Raw genomic sequence first — 25,963 nt, 5'->3', positions numbered from 1 at the left:
TACAAAATAATATATGGGTATATATGACATCTACTATGGTAGTCCTTACATCTATATATCTTTGATAATGTTATTTGTAAATATACCTGGATATATGTCTCCTTGAAACCTGCTTGGTTTGTGGTACTCTAATTCTTATGTAAACAATTGTTTTGTATAAATAAATATTTAGAAAAAACTCTTTACCTCATGTGATTAATATACAAAAGGGGTTGTGGTGTTATGATTAGTATAGAGTTGATATAATTGATCCGGTGGTGTTTAACCGTTATATATGGAGCAATAGATGGGGCCCATCATATACTGTATGGAGAATTATATGTGGCTCACTATAATGTATGGAGAATTATATGGGGTCAATTCCGTATGGAGCAATATATGCGTCTCATTCTGTATGGAGTACCCTGTGGTGCCCATTATACTGTATGGAGCATTATATGAAGCTCATTATTCTGTATGGAGCATAATATTAGGCTCATTATTCTGTTTGGAGCAATATATGGGGCTCATTATTCTGTATAGAGGACTATGTGGTGCCAATTATACTGTATGGAGCACTATATGGGGCCATTATACTGTATAGGGCAATATATGGGGCTCATTATTCTGTTTGGAGCAATATATGGGGCTCATAATTCTGTATAGAGGACTATACTGTCCAGTTTCTGAGCTAATGTAGAATGCACAATAGATATCACTCATGTAATGTAAGAAGTAAGTGAAATCTTTGGCATTGTACGATACCTATAATTCTCTGCTGTATCCGTGCATTATGAATTGTGGTATGTGTTAAAGGGGTCCACCGGTACTCTTTCGCCCAGGGCGCATGAAAACCTGGAGCCGGCCCTGCCACCAACAAAAGAGTTCGTATGTTCTACCAGTGTTGGCGAGGGTTTACGCCCAGTGATTATTTTTCTACCCACACTACAAAGACATACAGATAATAAATTTAGATTGTGAGTCAATGGTAAGAATGATGTCTGTAAATGTATGTAAAGCAAATGTTGAATTTTTTGCACTATATAAGTAATTAAAAAAAATTAAATTGATGCTCAGGTACACTTAGGTGGAACACAGATCAGTTTTATAGATTACTGTTGTCAGAAAAATGTAAGGATATTAACACGAGTAGTTGACTCAAAGAGAATGGAGGACTGCTGATGTCGGAGGTCTATTGCTACAGACAACACACAAAAAGGAGACCCAATCAGGAGTCTACACATTTAAACAAAATGTAAAAATTTATTGGCAGACACCAACAAAGTGGCATGAATTTAACCAAAGTAGAAATAGCATAATATGGACCGACAGGTCTTCCACTACACCCAACCCAGCAGATATACACCCAACCAGGATTGTTTACATTTCCAAAAATTAGTGGCAGACACTCACAAAGTGGCATAATTTTTACCACAGTAGAAATATTATACTAGGGATCAACAGGTCTTCTACTATATCTGGAGCTCCCCATCAGGGCAAGGGGGTACTCGGTACCGGGTCCGGTCGGCTCAAAGGGGGATATCACGGTGGCTGACCCGTTCCGTGGCCCTGGGACGTCAGTATAAAAGGGAAAGGTCTTTAAAGGGATAAAGTTTTTGTTCGTGACACCACCTGTGGTATTCGGTCAGGGTGACCGACGCTGCTTTAAGGGGTCCGCTGGGGTGATATGGCAGCTAGATGGTATACCTTCCCACAGGTGAAGTATATCCCCAGGGCTTTCCAGTGTGTAGATGGTGAATGGTGAATGGCGCAATGAAGAACGAGGATACAAGGTTGCAGTCTCTTTACCTTTACTGAAGACTTCAGTATCCAAAGTCCAGGGTACCAGATCACAGGGCAGGTAGGGTCCGGCCGGTTCGGAGGCCTGTCCAGAGTCCCCTTGTCCAGGTGGAAATCAATAGCCTTCCCTTGAACTGTAGTCCCTTACTGCATAAGCTTCAAACAAGGTCCTCACAGATGTGGTGTTACTCTCTCTGTCCACCATAGTCGGATAGGACAAAACCCATATGACTGGTGGCTTGAGGCTTTTTATAGGGACTCTAGTACTCCCTGGCCTCTGAGGGATGCCACCATGCCTCCTGGGTGTAGGTGCGGACAGGTAACGTGCAATTAGCTGTCCTGCCGGTCTCTGAAGTAAGGCATAGAGGTCCTTACTACCTCGGTGTCCCGGCTACGGGTGTTCTGCGCCTCAGAAGGAGGCAGCCTGTTCAGGGCTGGTCCCCTTCTGGTATCCTCTCCTGTTCTTTGCTTTCCTGCATGCTCACTGCAATGTATTCTGCCTGCTGAAATGTCTCCTTCTGGGAGCTGCAGCTCTCAGAGCATGCACAGCTCTGTGGACCCTCTGTCCTCCTCAGACGGATGTCTGGAACTTTCTAACTCTCCCTACAGACTAGGGAGGATAGCAATACCACTGTAACACACCAGGACCCTGGGGCGCCACACTCCCCCCCCCCCCCGTTAAATCCAGTACTCCCGGACTGGGAAAAGAAGAACAACAATAGATGTTAGCAAAAAGACATACAATTTTTAAAATGCTATGAAACTTTGCAAAACTAATTAATACTATATCTAGAGCTTCCCTTTATGGGATGTGAGAACACTTGAACATTACAATTACTATTTAAATGTATGCATACTTCCTTGAATAGAGAAATTTTAATAGAACAATGTAACTATGAACTAACTATGAAATACGATTACCCACTACGGGTATACTAGCTTAGAACTTCTAGTGCAAAACTAGTATTTTATCTTTATTCAAGTGTAAAACTTTCTATCAACCCCCACGGGCTCATTATATTTTCTTCTTAGTTTATTCAAACGTGCATCAGAATATCAGCTACACAATATCGGCTATATAAAACACAATTCTATTTAAATTCAAGTCTCAATTTCTATTACTATTTATTATATTAACTCTTTAATATATTAACTTTCTCTCTCGCAACATATAAGTCTATCTGGCAAAGTGCAACGATTAAACATTCCCTTTAAGGGTTCAAACAACATTCGAGTCTCTTTCTTTCAATACTGAGGCAGTGTAACGAATATTCAATCAATCATTAACTCTAAAAGAGCAGCAATAGCAACTTTCACAAAAATGTCAGAAGCAGTCTCTTCAAAAAGCTCCTTTTGTAAAACCAGTAGAAAGCACCTTTAAGAAAGTGCAAACTATTTACAAGGAAAGTTTGTGAGCCATTCACTGTCCATGACTCCAGTGTCTTTAAGCAAACAAAACTCTTGAAGTAAGTGAACTTGGCAAACAGAGGATCCCTTTTACCCTTTTAACATGGGACCCCTTTAAGTGGAAACCCTGGTAGGGTTTAATGAACTTGAAACGGTAACAGCAAAGAGTTAACGGTTAACTATATACAGTCACTTTAAGATTTTGACAGGCTTTACTTAGGCTGGGGCAGTTTCCACGGCAGTATATGTGGATTTGGGCGATCCCCACGCAGTACATATAAAGAGTCCACGCTCTGGATAGGCATCTGGATGCCCACTGAGGTCTGCCTGATTATGGTCTGTGTGGCCTTTGTACATATGGTGACCGGTGCAGAGGTCACCTGGCCATGTGTGGGCGATGATGGGTAGTATGGAGCCGCTGGTGACAATGGCTCCAGGCCACGAGGTGGTGGTGTTACCACTATAGGTCCGCATTTATGGACATGGCGTACCACCCCTTGTCTCCCCAATGTCTTGTGTAGGTGACTCGGTCTCCAGGATAGAGATCTCTGTCCGGGTGTCCCTCGATTAAGTGCGCCTCCACGTCTCGTCTGGTCACGAAAACTTCGGGGTAAAGGTCAGGTTCCTTAATGAAGCACCACCCGGATTTTAGGCGAAATGGGACAACAGTCCCCTCTCTCCGTGGGCTTCGGTTATCATAAGTCTCCTTCCTGACCCCAGCTTTTGCTTGCAGGTCTTTCTCCCTGATAGTCTGGAGTCGGCGTTCCTCCTCTCTCTCTTCCTGCTCACGCCGGAGTATCTGTTGCCAGTGGTACTTCTCTTGGCTAATAACCTCGATCTGTTCACCTTCTGCCTAGGCCTCCTCGGGGAACCCGATCAGGTCGGTGGTGGTGTGGGTCCACCTGAAAGTCATCCACTCCCCCTGGATGTCCACAGTCTGTTTAGTGGGCTGCAGCGGGGCGTCGGAGGTCTTCAGGGTCTCCCAGGGCCTTTCCCATTCTAGACGGCTACACACCCGGCCGGGTGGTGGTGGTGGAGGGGCATCAACGGCCACTAGCAGGGTGGTGTCCTCGGCTATCGGGGCAGAGTCAGTAGGCTTACCCGCTGCCACGGCGTCTCCGGTGCCAGTCTCCTCTGCTGCTGGCTGAAGCTCCGATGGCTGGCTGCGCTGCTGCTCCTGTATGCTGGCGGCTGTGTGGTATCACAACCTCCAGAGCTGACAACACAGCTCCTCGACCTCCGCTCCAAGAACCTCTGGGGTTCATGCAGGACGGCGGGGCCTTTCCTTCCTCTGTTTGGCCGGGATAGCTGCGGGCTTTCTCCTCCTCTTCCGGGTGACCTCCGCTCACCATCTTGTCAACCAGGTTCTGCTCGGCGTCTTCCTGTTGGTTCTGCTCCTCCTCTTCTGGAGGGCGGTTCCTTCTTCTCCCTCCACCATCCCAGACTAAGAGGCGGATCTCTTTTGTTGATGGGCATATTGTTCTGACATAGTAGTATCTGTGAGGGACGGCTTCCACTTTCGCGCTGTTTTTCCAGGCTACGCCCAAGACGACACGCCCCTCTCCTCCTGCACTCCACATGGCGCTGTAATGGTGGCAATTTTGGCAGCAATTTTGGCGCTCTTTTCCAATACACAGTCTCACAATAAAGTACGGTTCAGGCACAGTTCAGTGTTGTGAATTCTGCTCTTGGGCTCCCTCCGGTGGTTGCTAGTGGGTCTTTCTGAATCTGTTAAAGATGTTATGGTGGGGTTTCCCACGCCTATTGGTCTGAGCGATTCTATGTCTCTGGCCATTCAGATTGATCGGCGCCTGCGTGAGCGCAGAGCTGTGCGCGCTGTGACGTTGTCCTCAGAGCAGACACCTGAGCCTATGCAGTGCGATAGGATTCGGTCTGGAGCGGAACAACGGGGATTCAGACGTCAGAATGGGTTGTGTTTTTACTGTGGTGATGCTTCTCACGTCATTTCGGTCTGCCCTAAGCGTACTAAGAGGATCTCTAGTTCAGTTACCATTGGTACCGTACAACCTAAATTTCTGTTATCTGTGACATTGATCTGCTCATTGTCGTCATTTTCTGTCATGGCGTTTGTAGATTCTGGTGCCGCTTTGAACTTAATAGACTTTGAATTTGCTAGACGTTGTGGTTTCCCCTTGCAGTCTTTGGAGAACCCTATTCCTTTAAGGGGCATTGATGCTACACCTTTGGCTAAAAATAAACCCCAGTTTTGGACACAGGTGACCATGTGCATGGCGCCAGCCCATCGGGAGGATTGTCGCCTTCTGGTGTTGCATAATTTGCATGATGCTATTGTGCTGGGTTTTCCATGGTTGCAGGTAAATAATCCGGTGTTGGATTGGAAATCTATGTCTGTGACTAGTTGGGGTTGTCAGGGAGTTCATGGTGACGTTCCTTTGATGTCAATCTCCTCATCCCCCTCTTCTGAAATTCCAGAGTTCTTGTCTGATTTTCAGGATGTGTTCGATGAGCCCAAGTCCAGTTCCCTTCCACTGCATAGGGACTGTGTGTGCTATTGACTTGATTCCAGGTTGCAAGTTTACTAAGGGCTGACTTTTCAACCTGTCTGTGCCTGAACATACCGCTATGAAGAGTTATATTAAGGAGTCTTTGGAGAAAGGGCATATTTGGCCATCTTCTTCACCATTAGGAGCGGGATTTTTTTTTGTTGCCAAGAAGGATGGCTCCTTGAGACCCTGTATTGATTATCGCCTCTTGTATAAGATTACGGTCAAATTTCAGTACCCTTTGCTTTCCGATTTGTTTGCTAGGATTAAGGGGGCTAGTTGGTTTACTAAGATTGACCTTCGAGGGGCATATAATCTTGTTCGTATTAAGCAGGGTGACGAATGGAAAACTGCGTTTAATACGCCCGAGGGCCATTTTGAATACCTTGTGATGCCTTTCGGGCTCTCTAATGCTCCATCTGTTTTTCAGTCCTTCATGCATGATATCTTCCGGAATTATCTTGATAAATTCATGATTGTATATTTGGATGACATTTTGATTTTTTCCGATGATTGGGAGTCTCATGTAAAACAGGTCAGGATGGTGTTTCAGATCCTTCGTGATAATGCTTTATTTGTGAAGGGGTCTAAGTGTCTCTTTGGAGTGCAGAAGGTTTCTTTTTTGGGCTTTATTTTTTCTCCCTCATCTATAGAGATGGATCCGGTTAAGGTTCAGGCCATTCATGATTGGATTCAGCCCACGTCCGTGAAGAGTCTTCAGAATTTTTGGGGCTTTGCTAATTTTTATCGTCATTTCATTGCTAACTTCTCCAGTGTGGTTAAACCCCTGACCGATTTGACGAAAAAGGGCGCTGATGTGACGAATTGGTCCTCTGCGGCTGTCTCTGCCTTTCAGGAGCTTAAACGCCGATTTACTTCTGCCCCGGTGTTGCGTCAGCCAGATGTTTCTCTTCCATTTCAGGTTGAGGTTGACGCTTCTGAGATTGGGGCAGGGCCGTTTTGTCTCAGAGGAATTCTGATGGTTCCTTGATGAAACCGTGTGCCTTCTTTTCCCGAAAATTTTTGCCTGCTGAACGTAATTATGATGTCGGCAATCGGGAATTGTTGGCTATGAAGTGGGCGTTCGAGGAACGGCGACATTGGCTTGAGGGAGCCAAGCATCGTATTGTGGTCTTGACCGATCATAAAAATCTGATTTACCTCGAGTCTGCCAAGCGGCTGAATCCTAGACAGGCTCGATGGTCTTTGTTTTTCTCCCGTTTTGATTTTGTGGTCTCGTATCTTCCGGGTTCTAAGAATACTAAGGCTGATGCCCTCTCTAGGAGCTTTTTGCCTGATTCTCCGGAGGTCCTTGAACCGGTCGGCATTCTAAAGGAAGGGGTGGTCCTTTCTGCCATCTCCCCTGATTTGCGACGGGTCCTTCAGGAATTTCAGGCTGACAAACCTGACCGCTGTCCTGTGGGAAAACTGTTCGTTCCTGATAAATGGACTAGTAGAGTGATTTCGGAGGTTCACTGTTCTGTGTTGGCTGGTCATCCTGGTATTTTTGGTACCAGAGATTTGGTTGGTAGGTCTTTTTGGTGGCCTTCTTTGTCGCAGGATGTGCGTTCTTTTGTGCAGTCCTGTGGGACTTGTGCGCGGGCTAAGCCTTGCCGTTCCCGCGCTAGTGGGTTGCTTTTGCCTTTGCCAGTCCCTGAGAGGCCTTGGACGCATATTTCTATGGATTTCATTTCAGACCTTCCGGTTTCCCAGAGGATGTCGGTTATCTGGGTGGTTTGTGACCGGTTTTCTAAGATGGTTCATTTGGTGCCTTTGCCTAAGTTGCCTTCCTCTTCTGATTTGGTTCCATTGTTTTTTCAGCATGTGGTTCGTTTGCATGGTATTCCGGAGAATATTGTGTCCGACAGAGGTTCCCAGTTTGTTTCTAGGTTTTGGCGAGCCTTTTTTGCTAGGCAGGTTTTGGCGAGCCTTTTTTGCTAGGCTTTCTTCCGCATTTCATCCTCAGACAAATGGCCAAACCGAGCGAACTAATCAGACTTTGGAAACTTATTTGAGATGCTTCATGTCTGCTGATCAGGATGATTGGATGGCTTTCTTGCCATTGGCCGAGTTTGCCCTTAATAATCGGGCTAGTTCGGCTACCTTGGCTTCGCCCTTCTTTTGTAATTTTGCTTTTCATCCTCGTTTTTCTTCAGGGCAGGTTGAGCCTTCTGATTGTCCTGGTGTGGATTCTGTGGTTGACAGTTTGCAGCAAATTTGGGCTCATGTGGTGGACAATTTGGTGTTGTCTCAGGAGGAGGCGCAACGTTTTGCTAATCGTCGTCGGTGTGTTGGTTCCCGGCTTCGGGTTCGGGACTTGGTCTGGTTGTCTTCCCGTCATGTTCCTATGAAGGTTTCTTCCCCTAAGTTTAAGCCTCGGTTTATTGGTCCTTATAGGATTTCTGAGATTATCAATCCGGTTTCTTTTCGTTTGGCCCTTCCAGCATCTTTTGCCATCCATAATGTTTTCCATAGATCTTTATTGCGGAAATATGTGACGCCCGTTCTTCCCTCTGTTGATCCTCCGGCTCCTGTGTTGGTTGATGGGGAGTTGGAGTATGTGGTTGAGAAGATTTTGGATTCTCGTTTTTCGAGACGGAAGCTTCAGTACCTTGTCAAATGGAAGGGTTACGGCCAGGAGGATAATTCTTGGGTTTTTGCCTCTGATGTCCATGCTACTGATTTGGTTTGGGCCTTTCATCTGGCTCGTCCTGATCGGCCCGGGGGCTCTGGTGAGGGTTTGGTGACCCCTCTTCAAGGGGGGGTACTGTTGTGAATTCTGCTCTTGGGCTCCCTCCGGTGGTTGCTAGTGGTAGTGCAGTGGTCTCTGGATTGTAAGCTAGGGCAGGTGTTTCTGCTTACTGCAGTTCTATTAGGTATTTAGGTGTGTAGGATCCATCAATCCCTGCCAGTTGTCCATTGTATCTTGGAGGGATTGCATCTCTGTCTGGCTCCACTTGCCCTGCTGTCATTTCAGCTAAGATAAGTGTCTGTTTTTTTGTTCTCTGTAGCACGCATGCAGTGTGCTTTTATGTGCAGTGCAATCTATTGTGTTTTTGTCCAGCTTAGACTTTGTTTGGATTTTTCTGTCATGCTGGATTCTTTGGAGATGCAGATATACATCCTATGTCTTTAGTTAGATGTAGTAGATAGTATATTCTGCTGTGGATTTTTCTAGAGTTTTAATACTGACCGCTTAGTACTTTGTCCTATCCTTTTCTATTTTAGTTAGAAGTGCCTCTTTTGCTAAACTGTCTTTTCTGCCTGTGTACGTATTTCCTCTTAAACTCACAGTCAATATTTGTGGGGGGCTGCCTATCCTTTGGGGCTCTGCTCTGAGGCAAGATAGGATTTCCCATTTCCATCTTTAGGGGTATTTAGTCCTCCGGCTGTGTCGAGGTGTCTAGGCCATGTTAGGTACATCCCACGGCTACTTCTAGTTGCGGTGTCAGTATTAGGATTGCGGTCAGTACAGGTACCACCTACTCCAGAGATAGTCACATGCGGCTCCAGGGTCACCGGATCATAAAAGTTGGAGCGCCCCGTCAGGGCAAGGGGGTACTCATTACCGGGTCCAGTCGGCTCCAAGGGGGGATCTCACGGTGGCTGAACCATTATATGGCCCTGGGAGGTCCGTATAAAAGGGAAAGTCTTTAAAGGGATAAAGTTTATGTTCGTGACGCCATCTGTGGTATTCGGTCACCATGACCGACGCTGCTTTAAGGGGTCTGCTGGGGTGATGTTATGGCAGCTAGATGGTATACCTTCCCACAGGTGAAGTATATCCCCAGGGCTTCCCAGTGTGTAGATGGTGAATGGTGAATGGCGCAGTGAAGGTCGAGGACACAAGGTTGTAGTCTCTTTACCTTTACTGAAGACTTCAGCATCCATAGTCCAGGGCACCAGATCACAGGGCAGGTAGGGTCTGGCTGGTTTGGAGGCAAGTACAGAGTCCCCTTGTCCAGGTGGAAATCAATAGCCTTCCCTTGCGCTGTAGTGGCATAGTCCCTTACTGCATAAGCTTCAAATAAGGTCCTCACAGATGTGGTGTTTCTCTCTCTGTCCCCCATAGTCGGATAGGACAAAACCCATATGACTGGTGGCTTGAGGCTGTTTATAGGGACTCTAGCACACCCCGGCCTCTGAGGGGTGCCACCGTACCTCCTGGGTGTAGGTGCGGACAGGTAACATGCAATTAGCTGTCCTGCCGGTCTCTGAAGTAAGGCATAGAGGTCCTTACTACCTCAGTGTTCCTTCTACCGGTGTTCTGCGCCTCAGAAGGAGGCAGCCTGTTCGGGGCTGGTCCCCTTCTGGTATCCTCTCCTGTTTTTTGCTTTCCTGCACGTTCACTGCAATGTATTCTGCTTTCTGAAATGTCTTTTTCTGGAAGCTGCAGCTCTTAGGGCATGCACAGCTCCATGGACGCTCTGTCCTCCTCAGACAGCTGTCTGGAACTTTCTAACTCTCCCTACAGACTACCAGTTATATATATATGGGGAGTCTCCGAGTAAATAGGATCAAAAGCCCCCCCCCCCCCGGTAGCCTGGAGTATGAATGTGTTGCATGTTTGTGATACCTAGATGCAGCTATCCTTCCTTGCCTTTGAACGTAGAATCACTCTCCCCGGGAGGAAAGCAATACTACTGTGACGGCTAGGACCCTGGGGCACCACATATCCAACCAGCAGATGGATACCAAAGCAGGACTGTTTACATTTCCACAAATTAGTATTAACATCTCCAGCTGCAGCAGCAGGCACAGAAAGATATCACAGACTATTATGCAATTATGTGAGAATATAAACAAACTCACAGAAATTACATTAATACCAATGTCACGATACGTAATGACCCAGCAGGGGCTCAGACGGCAGACGGCATAACACACACAGCAGGTTGGTAAAGGGAGAGGAAGGCCTTACCAATAGGGAATGAAGGATGGGACACCTCCTGAGCTCCAACCTGAGCCTGTCCTTGAACTCCCCTATTGCCCTAAGCGTGTCCTTCCCCCTGCCGCCATTAGTAACCTCATTTCTTGCGGTCACCTCGCACTACCCTGGCTAGTGCACTGGCCAGCAAGGGCGCTAGCCTCACCACTGCAGATGGTACAACACAGAGAACAGTAACAAACACGAGACAGACGAGGTAAAAACAACAAACTTAGCTTAACAACTTTCTCTGCTGCAAAGCACCCCACAGCAGAAGAAAGGCACCCAAACCAACTCCACAAAACCATCAGATTCACCACTGCAGCTAGAGAGCTCCTTATTCCAAGCTTGATCAACATATATTGCTCTATCACCGACAGTCAGCTGATGCATCAGGTGACTATTTAAAGGATGATGGAAGTGGTCACCACCCACGTCAGCTGAACTAACAACTCTGCAATTGTAGTACACAGCCAGCAAGGGAAACTGACATTAACCCCTGCTGGCCTGAAAGGAGCTACATTTAAATCATAGTGGGAACCAAAGCTGCCACGCATCTAAAAATGGATCGTGACAACCAAGTACTTGAGAACGTATTAGCTTCATCAAACATTTGTATTTCCCCATATAATTAATTATGAATAGTATTTGTATACTCCTGCATAACATCAAAAACTCAAAAATTGGAGTGCTATACAATATATAAAGTATATAAAAAAATCTTTATTGAACAGTTATAAATACATATTTGAAGAAAATCACCATTAACAAATAGTACCAACAAGGACAAATGACCCTAGTAAAAAGCATGGGTCCAAAGCATAAATAATAGTACATATGTAGTCATAGTAAAAACATGCACCATGGCAGCAATATGCATACACACGTGGTCAAAATTGTTGGTACCCCTCGTTTAATGACAGAAAAACCCACAATAGTCACAGAAATAACTTGAATCTGGAGCTCAATACCAGGCACTGTCACCGGCACTCGGGACTGGAGTGTGCGGCTGCATGTGTTTCTATGCAGCTGGACACTCTGGTCCCGAGTGCTGCCGGTAGTGCCGGGTATTGAGGCGAGAGACTCGCACGAGTTTCTCTCATTGCAGTTGCAACTATGACGCCCGCCTAAGGGGCAGTGAAAGATATAATAGCACTCTGAGCCATGGCAAATCTTTAGGTGGAACTCAGGCAGGAGGGCCAAAAGCTGAGGTCAGGTCATTTCCCAAACAGAGGCAGCTGTCAGCCAAATCAGAAATTACAATGATGATGATGATTGTGTGGTGGACAAGACTTGGGAACCAGACAGGGGTGCTGAGGGGGTGATGCCATCAGAGGAGAAGGGTGTTGGCCTTGTCTATACAGAGAGCATGTAATGTACAGCTAAACAATCAGCTGAGGCAAGATCTACTTGTTCTTCAGTCAGCTCTAGAGCAGCTGATGACACCCTGGCTGTTGGTGGATGAAGCTTAATAATAACAATGCCTGAAAGCACTGGCTCCGATGGTGGGGACACGAATGTGTGGGTATCTTGTGAGTAGGAGTTCTTTTGCATTATCCCACCGGATGATTCACCGTCAGTCTGCAGGCTCTGCAAGTGGAAAATAAGCCATGGCCATCATGGATCATTTAGCTTACGAACTGTGGCTCTCCATCAGCACATGAAGCAGTATCATGTGCTCATTTGGGAAAATCCAACCCATCAGCAATCAGTGCAATCCACAATTTTTCTCCTCCCCTTATTGTTATGCATGCCTTTCGGTCAGCTATGCTGTACCGTTAAGTAGTACTTGGTTAGTTTCATCATCATCATCATCATCATCATCATCATCATTATTGTCATCCACTACTACTTATTCTCATACTCCGAGTATGCCTCTTCTTCCTTCAGAATGTTGATTACTAGCATTTTAAGGACTGTTCTCATCTTTTCTTCAGGATCAAACCACCCAACATCTACTCAGGTTCATGGTTTCCAGAGGCTGTGCACTCTTGAAGATTGCCAGTTGTGACCAGAGACATGGTCACGCTAGTCTGGTCTAAAACTCCTTCATCTCCGGGCGATTTTCCAAGTTTTTTTTTTTTTTTCCTTTTAGTTTTTATCTCCCCTTCTTCCAAGAGCCATAACTTTTTTATTTCTCCATCGAAAATCATATGAGGGTTTGTTTTTTTGAGAGACGAGTTTCAGATGACTTCATTCATTTTACCATATAGCATACTGGAAAACGGGAAAAAAATTTCAAGTGCTGTGAAATTGCAAAAACAAAATCCAATTCCACAATTGTTCTTTTTTTTTTATTCACCATGTTCACTGTTTGGTAGAACTGACCTGGAAATATGATTCTCCAGGTCAGTACAAGTATGCAGATACCTAATGTGTATAGTTTTTTTTCTTTTTATGTGGTGAAAAAAAATTTTGAAATTTGTATGTAATTTTTTTTTGCTTTTGACGCCATTTTCCACGACCTGTAGTAATTCCATTTTTTGGTACCTGGGGCTTATTTTTTTGCCCAGAATAGATGTTTTTCCTGACACAATTTTGAGGTAAATACAATGGTTTGATCGCCTCTTATTACATTTTGTTGCAATTTTGCGGAGGCCAAAAAAAACGTAATTCTGGTGTTTTTAATTTTTTTTACATTATTATGTTTACTGATTGGATTAATTTATTTTATTTTTTGATATAGCACACATTTTTTAATGCATTGATACCAAATCTGTGTTTCTTATTGTTTTATTATCAATGGGACACAAGGGGGTTGATTTGAACTTTTTTCATATTTTTTAAAACTTTTTTTTACTGTATTTAGTAGTCCCCCTAGGGGATTTGAAGCGGCGATCGTTCGATCCCTTGTGCTATACATAGAAATGCTTCAGCAACAACGGCCTTAGCATGGGGGGTTATCAGCAGACACTCAGCTGTCATGACAACTCATTGGCACCCCACGATCCCATCATGGACACACCGATGGGAGTGTGGAATGTGCACCCCTGGTGGCATGTGTTAAAAGTCACTGTCAGAGATGGACAGCGGGATTTAAAAGGTTACCAGCTGCGGGCTGAGCACCACTCCACCTCTGGCTGTTAAAGTCACATGATGGCTGATTAAATCAGCCGTCATGTGCAGGGAAAAATATGGGCTTGGCGTGTGATCACGCATCAAAGGCAGGGACACAACACATGATGTATGTAGCTTTTCTTAAAATGACAGCGATATCATGATGCAAAAGATATCGATGAAGAAAAGCTTAACCTGACACCTATTCGGACAATGCTCGGCTATGCAAGACAATGAGCCCATGGAGAAAATCGGACTCCATTCTAATGACATCTAAGTGCAGTCCCATTTCCACAGACTGATAGAATGGAGAAAATTGAGGCATTTATTTTCCTTCTTCTCCTGATCCTAGAAAATCGGATTGCACTATGATCACATTCTGATCAAACTCTAAACTAGAGTTTGATCAGAATGTCATTCGCATAATCGACCCGATTCTCGTGGATGAGCGAATACACAGTCATCTGTACCCAGTCTTAGGAATATTAATTTAATCCATACAGTTCTATGAGAGTAATGTTTCATGAATATGGGAAAGGAAAATGGATTACCATTATCAATATGCAGAGAAAACTATGTTATTTTATACTAATAGGTCACTCAAATATACATGTTCTTTCATATTTTTATATACTTATTTTGCTTTATAATACCTTTTGTTTCCTTCAGGATATTATTAAAGACAGCATTTATTCAGGGAATCTCATATGGAATATTGCAGTCAATTCCCTACTTATTGAATGCCTCAGTGTTCAGAATTGGGTCGTGGCTTGTCGCACATTGCCAGTTATATTTTGAAAATGTTTTCACGTAAGTTTTTGAATTTCCTTATTTGATAATTTAGTATAATGTCAACATGTTTTTAAATAATATTTATAACTCATAATCATGTCCCTTTTAATTCTTTCAGCTCCTAAATAATTCACTACTACACACTGAAATTGTGTTAGTAAAATATATCTTGTACTTCTAACATCATTTGTTTTAATATAACAATTTAGGCAGCATTATAATGTTCTTTAAACTAGTCATGAAGTTTCTAAAGTAAAATTAAAAAAGAAACAGTACTTACCTTTTCTTCCCCCACTCATCCTCTGCAAACTTTCCACCAGTCCTCCCAGTCTTTGTTTACAAGTGGTCAACAGATTACTGCTGCAGTCCATTAGTTCTGCACCATATTGACATAAATGGTCTAAACATAGTTTATAGATATTTAGCCCCTTCACCTCGAAGCCTGTTTGCACCTTCTTGATTGGGCCTATTTTTACAATTGTGACCACTGTCAATTTAGAAGGTCATAACTCTAGAACACTTGAATGGATCCCACTGATTCTGAGACTGTTTTCTCATGACATATTGTACTTCATGACAGTTGTAACATTTCTTTGATATGACTTGCGTTTATTTGTGAAAAAAAAATGGAAATTGGGCGAAAATTTCGCATTTTTCAAAATTTTAATTTTTATGCCCTTAAATCAGAGAGTCATATCGCCCAAAATAGTTAATATATAACATGTTCCACATGTCTACTTTACATCAGCACAATTTTTGAAAGATCATTTTTTTGTTAAGAAGTTATAAGGGTTAAAAGTTGACCAGCGATCTCATTTTTACAACAAAATTTACGAAACAATTTTTTTTAGGGACCACCTCAAATTTGACATGAGTTTGAGGGGTCTGATGACATTTAAGAAGTTTGTTAACTCTTCAGGTGCTTCACAGAAATTTTTGGAATGAGGAAATAAAAAAATAAACATTTACTTTTCTTTCACAAAAATATAACTGTTTTAACTTGTTTTTTTAATTTTCAAGGGTAACATTAGAAAATGGAACATGTAATTTGTTGTACAATTTGTCTAGAGTACGCCAATACACCATATGTGGGGGAAATCTACTGTATGGACGCATGGCAGGGCTCGGAAGGGAAGGAGTGCCATCTAACTTTTTTAATGTAAAATTTCCTGGCATGATTAGCAGATGCCATGTCACGTTTGGAGAGCCCCTGATGTGTCTAAATAGTGGAAACCCCCTCAAGTGACACCATTTTTGAAACTACACCCCTTAGGGAACTTATCTAGATGTGTTGAGCAGCTTGAACCCACAGGTACTTCACAGAAGTTTATAACGTTAAGCCGTGAAAATAGAAAAATCACATATTTTCCCGCAAAAATTTTTTAGCTCCAAATTTTGTATTTTCACAAGGGTAACAGGAGAAAATGGACCCCAATATTTGTTGTGCAATTTCTCTTGAGTACACCGATAGCCATATGTCATGGAAAACTAATTTTGAAGCACAGTGCAAAGCTCAGAATGGAAGAAACGCCATATTACAGTGCAGATTTTGCTGCACTGATTTGACGGTGCCATGTTACATTGGTAGAGTACCTGAGGTGACAACACAGCACAAGCCCCATATGTGACCCCATTTTACAAACTAAGCCTCTCAATGAATTCATCTAGGGGTACAGTGATTATTTTGACACCACAGGTGTGTCACAGACTTTTATACCATTAAGCAGTAAAGATAAAATAATTTGCATTTTTACCACCAAGATTGTGTGTTAGCCCCAAGTTTTCCATTTTCATACTGAGAAATGGGTAAAAATGGCACCAAAATTTGTCCCATATGGAGAAACTCGGGAGGAACAGAGCGCTATTCCTGGAAAGCAGATTTTCCTAGAATAGTTTGCAGATTCCATATAAAGAGCCCCTACGTGCTAGAAAAGCAGAATTCCCCCTCAAGTGACCCCATTTTGGAATTTATAACCATTTGGGAATTTATCTACAGATGTACAGTAGTGATGATTTTGACTCCATGGACGTTTTCCAGAAACAAACAGCAGTGGATGTTGCTGACAGAAAATTGCAAACTGCCGTTGTAGTGACCAGTACATTATGCCTAGCTTATGCTTCTGGAGACACACACCTGTAAATTAAGAGGGCCTCTTCTTCACTGCAGAAATGACAAACATATGGGCGCTAAGTGTGGTTTAGGCACACTGGGGCTTAGAAAGGAGGGAAGCATTTGGATTTGGGAACAGAGATGTTGTTGAATCTCTTTTGGGGGGTGAGGAGCCATTTTGCTTTTCCAGAGCATTTGTGCTACCAGTAACGTGAAAGCCCATATATTTCCGTTAACAGATGACGGACCTGAGTGAGGGCTTTTTTTTAGGATTAAGTTGAAGGTTTTATTGGGAACATATTACATAGCATTTATGATCACATTTATCCGGCGCTCTATGCTGAGCACTTACATCGGGGTTTTCATCTAAATTTCCGAGTGACATGACAGATGAAACCCCTGATGGATCCATTTATTATAATGAGGCAGCAGAGTTACTCTGGACTCTGTCTGGCCTCTGTTCCTTTTCAGAAGTCCGCAAAACTCTCAACGCCACTTTTATGCAATCCTAAAAAGATGGATACCACTGGATCACAGATCCTATGGCACCCACAGTGCCTCCATCTGCCTCATTATATGAAATCTTCTGCTGGGGGTTCTGCCTCAGTCACATATTTCAGAGATTCACACAGAAACAGCAATGTAAGCGCTCAGCGCAGAGCGCAGAATAAATGTGTATGAAGCCTTACTCCGATATTTGGGAGGCAGATTTAAATAATTAACAGCATGTGAAGAATTGACTTTATTTTTTACACTGTTCCTTGTGTGACATAAGTGATTAGTCAACTGTATTCTTCGGGTCGGTGCGATTTCAGTGATACCACATTTATATTGGATTTTTATGTTTGGCAAATTTGCAAATTTGGAAAATTTGGAAAATTAGTTTTTGCATCACCATATTTTGAGAACTATATTTTTTTCCATATTACGGCCAACAGAGTCATGTTATGGCTTGTTTTTTGCGGGACAAGCTGGCATTTTTATTGGTACCATTGTCGGGCACATGACATTTTTTGATCGCTTTCTATTCCGATTTTTGGGAGACAGAGTGAACAATAACCAACAATTCAGGAATTGCTTTTTATTTTATACCGTTCCGCATGTGATAAAATTGGTAAAGCCGCTTTATTCTTCGAGTCATTACGATTGCCCAATTTATACTTTTTTATGCTTTGGCGCTTTTAGCGGTACCATTTTTAGTTACATTCGTCTTTTTGATTGCATTTTGTGGCACTTTTTGTTTGGCAGTATGATGATAAAGCATTGCTTTTTGCCTCTTTTTTTATCTTTTCAAGGTATTTACTGAAGGGGTTAACTAGTGGGATAGGTTGTTACAGGTGCGATGATACCAAATATGTGTACTTTTATTGTTAATTTTTTTATTTACATAAATACATGTATTTATTGCTAAAAAATTTGTCTCTTTTTTATTTATTTGGAGATTCTTTCAAATATTTTTACACTTTCTAATATTTTTTAAACTTTTTTACATTGCAATGCAGAGTATCAGATCCGCATCTAACAGACAGGGAAGGAGGTGTCTCAGGTCCTGCTCTCTGCAGGCACTGGGACGCCAGTTTCCCTGCAGGACTCGGATAGACCCCATGGCCATCTTTGGGCCAGGGGTGTCTATGGAGACCATCAGGACAACGAGATCGCATTGTGTTGTCCTGATGGAAGCGCACTCCCTACGTGATGCTCCTCTATTCCTCTAAGTCGCTGTCACTACTGAAAGCAGCATCAGATGAGTTAAATACCCACGATTGGTGCTAGCACTGATCGTAGGTGCTGCATCGGGATGTCAGTTGTCACATAGAGCTGACACCAGCACCCGATTGCCGCGGTGCTCAGTGTGAGGCCACGCGATCATGCCGCCATACATATACTAGTTGTGGGAATGCAGCTTCTGCAGCGCAGCATATGCACGGTGCATGTCGGAAGAGGTTAAGGGGGTTTTCCCACAAAGCACATTTTAATTAATAGATTTAAGAATAAAAATAAGTTGCACAACTGCACAATTGGATGTGTTAAAAAAAATGTTCCTGTGCTGAGATAATCTTATAAATGTTCCCCTGCTGTCTACTGTGTAATTCAGCAGAGACACTGAGCAGCGCCTGCTACTGCTACCCAGTGTCTTATTACCTATTACCTGTGTGATGGCACCGTGAGCATGACAAAGTTCTCATGCTCACGGTGCTGTCAGAAAGGTCCTAGGAGTTCACAGCCAATGAACTCACTTCACCTATCTGATGTCAGCGCGCGTAAGCTACACTATACTAATTGCATATGTCACTGACATCAGTATATCTATCTATTCCAAGTGTATTTACTGTATGCAATCCATTTATTCTATCCTGTCGTGCCCTGCTGTATTTTACTGTACGTGGCTGCTACAGTCTATTCAGTAGGACTATCAGCTGTGCATCCACCAGACTTCTGCACAACACAACTGATGGTCCCAACACCATTTATAAGGCAAGAAATCCCTTATTAAACCTTACAGGGCACACCTGTGCAGTGAAAACCATTCCCGGTGACTACCTCTTGAAGCTCATCAAGAGAATGCCAAGAGTGTGCAAAGCAGTCATCAAAGCAAAAGGTGGCTACTTTGAAGAACCTAGAATATAAGACATAATTTCAGTTGTTTCACACTTTTTTGTTAAGTATATAATTCCACATGTGTTAATTCATAGTTTTGATGCCTTCAGTGTGAATGTACAATTTTCATAGTCATGAAAATGCAGAAAAATCTTTAAATGAGGTGTGTCCAAACTTTTGGTCTGTACTGTATATATAATGAAAGCTGCCAATTCATCCAATGCATACAGTAAAATCACAGAGTAACAGGTTAGAATAGAATAGATATATACTGTACACATAGAATAGATGTAAAGATGTCACTGACATACAGTTGTGCTCAAAAGTTTACATACCCTGCCAGAATTTTTGCTTTCTTGGCCTTTTTTCAGAGAATATTAATGGTTGGGTGAAACCATTTATTGTCAAACTACTGTGTTTTCTCTTTTTAAATCATAATGACAACAAAAAACATCCAAATGACCTGATCAAAAGTTCTTAATGACAGAGGGGATGACAGCCCCTCTGCCTTTGGATTGGAGAACCCGTGGCTTGATGCGGGGTCCCGTTTGTTGCCATGATGACCCAATGTCGTCATGACGACATACAGGTCACCAGAGCTAGTAAAGTTGCTTGATCATGGGCAGTGCATGATCAGTAACTTTCCCTGTCAGTGTAGAGCTGACAGTTTGCACAGTATGGGGATGCTCCAACATCAGGCTCTCCATGCATGTGTTGTGACTTTCACATAGCCATGACACATGCAGCTATGGCTCTGAACAGCTGATTATGGGCAGCGGTCCAGGTATCCAGGTTCCCGAGGCAGCTATTGGGTAATTGTTATAGTTATAGTCAACACTAGCCCTCACATGACTCTGGGCCAAAATAAATAAAAATCACAGCTCTCAAAGTATGGTGATGCAAAAAACTATTTTTTGCAATAAAAAGTGTCTTTTAGTGTGTGACAGCAGCCAGTCATAAAATATAAATCTGGTATCACTGTAATTGCACCGACCCTAAGAATAAAGTCGCCTAATCACTTAAAGCGCATGAGGTACGGCGTAAAAAATAAATAAAACCAAATCTTCACCTGCTCTTGATTTTTTCATTCTGCCTCCCAAAGATCACAGTAAGGCTCAGCGCATATTTATCCTGCGCTATGCGCTGAGCTCTTACACCAGGTCTGTCATGTAAATCTCTGAAATATGTGATTCAGATGTGAATATAGGAGATTCCCCATAATGAGGCAAATGGAGGCACTGTGGACGCCATCTGACCTGTGATCCGGCAGTGTCATCTTTTATTCAATCCTAAAAAGTGCACTGCTGAACAGAGGTCATACGGAGTCCAGAGTAACTCTGCGGCCTCATTATAGTGAATGGATCCTTCTGGGGTTTCATCTGAATCATGTAACTCAGAGATTTAGATGGAAACCCCAAAGTAAGTGCTCAGCGTAGAGCTATGGATAACTGTGAAACCTAATGTTATGCAAAATGTTACCAATAAAAGCTTCAACTCCATTTCCACAAAAAAGCAAGCCCTCATTCAGGTCTGTCATCTGTTAATGTAAATATAGGGGGCTTCCACGTTACTGGTAGTACAAAGCCTCTGGAAAAGAAAAATGTCACCATAACCCTTCAAAAGAAAATCAGCAAATTCTGCACTCGCAAATCCAAATGCCCCCTCCCTTCTGATCCCCACAATGTACCTAATTCACATATAGCATCCACATGTTTGATATTTCTGAAGCGATGAAAGACTACCTAACTTACAGGTGCATGTCTCCAGAAGCACGGGCTGGGCATAACGTGTTGGTGATTTCAACGTACTGGTCACTACAGCGTACTGGTCACAATAACAACAGTTTGCCATTTTCACTTGGCAACATTCATTGTTGCTTGTTTCTGGAAAATACCCATGTAGACAAATTTGTCACCACACCTGTAGATAAATTCCCACAGAGGTATAATTTCCAAAATGGGGTCACTTGAGGGGGGGATTCTGCTCTTTTATCAATTAGGGGCTCTGTATATGTCGTCCTCAAACTGTTCTAGGAAAATCTGCGCTCCAGGAGGCAAATAGCGCTCTATTCCTCCCGAGTCATTCCATATGGCTAAGTAGTACTGTAATAATAATTTTTTATTTATATAGCGCCAACATATTCCGCAGCGCTTACTGTAGAACCACATATGGGGTATTGCCACATTCAGTAGAAATTGTGGGACAAATAATGGTGCCATTTTTATCCACTTCTTGTGTGAAACAAAATTTTGGTGGTAAAAATGGAGTTATTTTATCTTCACTGCCTAATGGTATAAAGTTCTGTGACATGCCAGTGGTGTCAATATGATCACTGCACCCCTAGATGAATTCATTGAGAGGTGTAGTTTGTAAATTGGGGTCACTTGTGGGGGGTTCTGCTGTTCTGGCACCTCATAGGCTAACCATAACAGTAAAATCTGGAGCTCCTTGCCTTCTGAGCTCTGCACTGTGCCTGAAAAATATTTCTCGTACATGTAGGGTATTGGCGCAGGCAGGAAAAATGAGTTTGTTGTAAAAAGAACTCCTATTAGCCCTAAGAAAAATTAAATACTGTGGACTAAAACATAATTTTAGTAATAAAAATTAAAATGTATTCTTTCTTCACCACTCAATAGTATCAAATTATGTGAGGCACATGTGGTGTCAATATGATCACTGCACCCCTAGATGAATTAATTGGGGAGTGTAGTTTCTAAATTGTGTTAACATATAGGGGGTTTCTGTTGTTCTGGCACCTCAGGGGCATGTGCAATGTGACATAGTACCCTGAAACATTCCAGCAAAATCTGAACTCCAATATGCCACCTTTTCCGTTCTGAGCTTTGCATTGTGCCTCAAAATTAGTATTCCCCCACATATGGGGTACTGGCATACTAAGGATAAATTGCACAACAAATTGTATTGTGCAATTTCTCCTGTTAACCTTATTAAAATGCAAAATTTGGTGCTAAAATAACATTTTTGTGGGGAAAATGTGATTTTATTATTTTCATAGCGCAACGTTATAAACTTCTGTGAAGCATCTGGGGGTTCAAGTTATTCACCACACATCTAAATACATTCCGTAAGAGGTCGAGTTTCCAAAATGGGGTCACTTTTAGGGGGTTTCCTATGTGTAGGCATATCAGGGGTTCTCTAAATGGGACATGACATCCGCTAATGATTCCAGGAAATTTTACATTCAAAAAGTCAAATGGTGCTTCTTCCCTTCCGAGCTCTGCCATGCACCCAAACAATGGTTTCCTTCCTCATATGGGGTATCGGCATGCTCAGGAAAAATTACACAACAAATGTTGTGGTACATTTTTTTCCTGTTACCCTTGTCAAATTGAAAAATGTATCTGAAGTAAATTTTTTGGGAAAAAAAGTTAAATGTTCCTTTTTTTCACATTCCAAAAATTCTTGTGAAGCACCTGAAGGTTTAATAAACTTCCTGAATGTGGTTTTGAGCACCTTGAGGGGTGCAATTTTTTGAATGATTTCACTTTTGAGTATTTTCTATCATACAGACCCCTCAAAGTTACATCAAATGTGATGTGGTCCCTAAAAAATGGTTTTGTAAATTTTGTTGGAAAAATGAAAAATTGCTGGTCAACTTTTAACCCTCATAACATCCTAACAAAAAAATGTTGGTTCCAAAATTGTGCTGATGTAAAGTAAACATGTGGGAAATGTTTCTTATCAACTATTTGACATATCTCAGTGATTTAAGGGCATGAAAATTCAAAGTTGGAAAATTGCAAAATTTTCCAAATTTTCGACAAATTTCTGTTTTTTTCATAAATAAATGCAAGTCATATCACAGAATATGCAATATCCAGCAAGTTCTGTAGCCGGATAACTGTTATGCAGTGTAAAAAAATGTTTTTTTTTTAATGGAAATAAATTGTAGGACTGTTCACGAGACTCTATGGATAAAGGCAAGAAGAGGTAAATATTTGTTATTACAGTATGCATTACCAGTACTTTTATGTTAAAATGTTATTGATGGATTACATTTAATGTGTCTTCTTCTAGAATAAGTCAGGCAATTGCAATTTCTGCAATACAAGTGGGGCAGTCTGAAGGTTTTACAATAGATTTTGGAAAAATAAAATTAGCAGCGGAATGCATTTTTCAGCTGCTGGATAGAAGACCCCCTATTGACGTCAACAGTGAAGAAGAAGCCATTTTGGTAAATACATATTTGTCTTTTTAGCATATTATGTAATGCTTTAGGGACAGGGACTGGTGTACATTAATACAATCATAAAAAGCAGTGTAATGTGTTATGGCAATATAAATGTGATAAAAATATGATGATCTTGGATGCTTTTGACCACCAAGGTGCTGGATTATCAAACACTATGGGTTTGGGATGCCCAAAGGTTCATAATAAGTTAAAAATGAGCTGTACTTTCAACAAGCAACATAAATTACTAGTACAGGCGGTTACCAGAAAGTTGCAAAACTTTGTAATGCATCTTAGCAGAGAAATCAGCTTCCTTCCCCATTTATCAGACACCTCTTTCCCTCCCACTGTCTCCTAAATGTGTCATTCACTATGAAAAAGCAGTTCAAGTTCGCCTTGCTTGTAGGAAACATACTGCAGATGTCATGTGACACAGCCCGTTATCCTCTAAGGAGAGGGGAGTAGGGAGGAGAAAGGAGACACAGGGAAGGGAACATAAGAGAGGGGGATAGGCTTCTTGCACACTTCCGTCATTCAGCGGCCATCACAATGCGTTGTTGTGACGTATCGAAGGATGTCAGGAAAATAAAGAAAAACGGATCCAACGCATCCAGTTTCTTGACGGATCTGTCGAATGACGAAGTGCCTAAATTCGTAGGTGTAAATTTCTGGAGAGAGAGAGAGAGAGAGAGAGAATATTTCCCCAGAGTAGAAATTCCTTCCAGGCATGCTCAGAATAAGAAAAACGCAATACGTCGCAGGATTCCTACTTTTCACAGGCAACGACGCATCCTGCGTCCATAGGCTGCCATTATAGCCAATGATGTATGCCGCAGGATGCGTCGTTGCATGTTTTTCCGACACTGACAAAAAACTTATAATTGAACGTGCCGTCAAATTGCACAGGATCCAGTGCGCGATGGACAAAACGTGTGGCCATGCGTCACGATACATCGTTAATACAAGTCTATGGGAAAAAACGCCTTAGGCTTCTTTCACACTTCCGTTTTTGCACAGGATCCGTCAAAATGTTAAAATGACGGATCCTGTGCAGATTATAAAAAACGGGTGTACTGGGCCCGTTTTTCTGATGGACCCGTCAGGGCTATGTGCACCTGTTGTCTATGTGTCTTCGCAGTGGTTTTACGCTGCGAAAACACATACACAACACAACCCAGGTTAAAAATAATAGAAAAAATTAAAAATCGCAATATTCTTACCTTCCGGCGTCCCGCACAGTGTTACCGATGCTCGCGATGCTCCCGGCAGCATTTTTTTAAATTTTTTTATTTCTAACATTATATCTTATTATATATTCATATATATATATATGAATAGGCAGCATCAATAGAAAAAAGAGAGAGAGCGCGAGAGAGAATTTCCCTGACTGGAAATTCTTCCGTATATAGAATATATACAAGGCACTCAGAAAAAAGGCATAGGTGCTCAAGTAGGGTATCCGACCCTCAATGAAAAATTCATAGAAAAACTTGGCACTCAAAAGTTTTATAATATTTTCTAAAGTTTTTATTTAACATCCAGAGAAATTAGTCAATTGCTGAACGTGTTCGATCCTATCAGGACCTTCCTCAGAGCAACTTTTGACTTTATCTGGAATGTAAGGTCAGTGTGTATGACCTGGTAAAGAGCCTTTCTGTTGTGATAAGATATCACCAACTTTATCACCAACTTTATATGCGGTACATGTGGTCCATAACAAGGAGCGCTCTATGTCTCTAGGGGAAGATTGGCTCACGCTGTGTGTGGTGCGCGGCTCCAGAGCTGTTAGGCCATGTGCACACGTTAAGTATTTTTCGCGTTTTTTTCGCGTTTTTTCGCTATAAAAACGTGATAAAAACGCGAAAAAAATGCTTACATATGCCTCCCATTATTTTAAGTGTATTCCGCATTTTTTGTGCAAATGTAGCCTTTTTTTCCGCGAAAAAATCGCATCGCGGAAAAAAAAGCAACATGTTCATTAAAATGCGGAATTGCAGGGGATTCCGCACACCTAGGGGTCCATTGATCTGCTTACTTCCCGCATGGGGCTGTGCCCACGATGCGGGAAGTAAGCAGATTATGTGCGGTTGGTACCCAGGGTGGAGGAGAGGAGACTCTCCTCCACGCACTGGGCACCATATAAGTGGTCAAAAAATAAGAATTAAAATAAAAAATAGTCCTATACTCACCCTCGATGTCTTCCCGCCTCCAATGCATGCTGTCGCTTCGGTTCCTGTAGCTGATGTGCGGTGAAGGACCTTGCCGATGACGTCACTGTCCTGTGATTGGTCGTGAGCGGTCATGTGACCGCTCACGTGACCGTGACGTCACGGAAGGTCCTGCGCGCACAGACCAGCTATAGGAAGAGGAACGGACGCCGCTGAGGAGATGTCTGGGTGAGTATAACCTTTTTTTTTATTTTTTTTATTATTTTTAAACATTCTATCTTTTACTATAGATGCTGCATAAGCTGCATCTATAGTAAAAAGTTGGTCACACTTGTCAAACAGTATGTTTGACAAGTGTGACCAACCTGTCAGTCAGTTTTCCAAGCGATGCTACAGATCTCTTGGAAA

The 25,963-nt window shown here is 42.5% G+C and overlaps 1 protein-coding gene across 3 annotated transcripts in view; it reads left to right on the top strand.

Moving 5' to 3' along the window:
* LOC143781839 (ATP-dependent translocase ABCB1-like) overlaps positions 1-25,963 on the top strand; it is a 576,903-nt gene that overhangs the window by 526,460 nt on the left and 24,480 nt on the right. For all 3 annotated transcript variants that reach the window (XM_077268724.1, XM_077268723.1, XM_077268725.1), the window contains 2 exons: positions 14,365-14,505; positions 23,234-23,390. In XM_077268724.1, the coding sequence (XP_077124839.1) occupies positions 14,365-14,505; positions 23,234-23,390 (298 nt within the window). The remainder of the gene's footprint in view (positions 1-14,364; positions 14,506-23,233; positions 23,391-25,963) is intronic.

This window comes from Ranitomeya variabilis, chromosome 6 (assembly GCF_051348905.1).
Source record: "Ranitomeya variabilis isolate aRanVar5 chromosome 6, aRanVar5.hap1, whole genome shotgun sequence".
Lineage (NCBI taxonomy): Eukaryota > Metazoa > Chordata > Amphibia > Anura > Dendrobatidae > Ranitomeya > Ranitomeya variabilis.
This window is presented reverse-complemented; position numbering and strand designations above follow the sequence as displayed.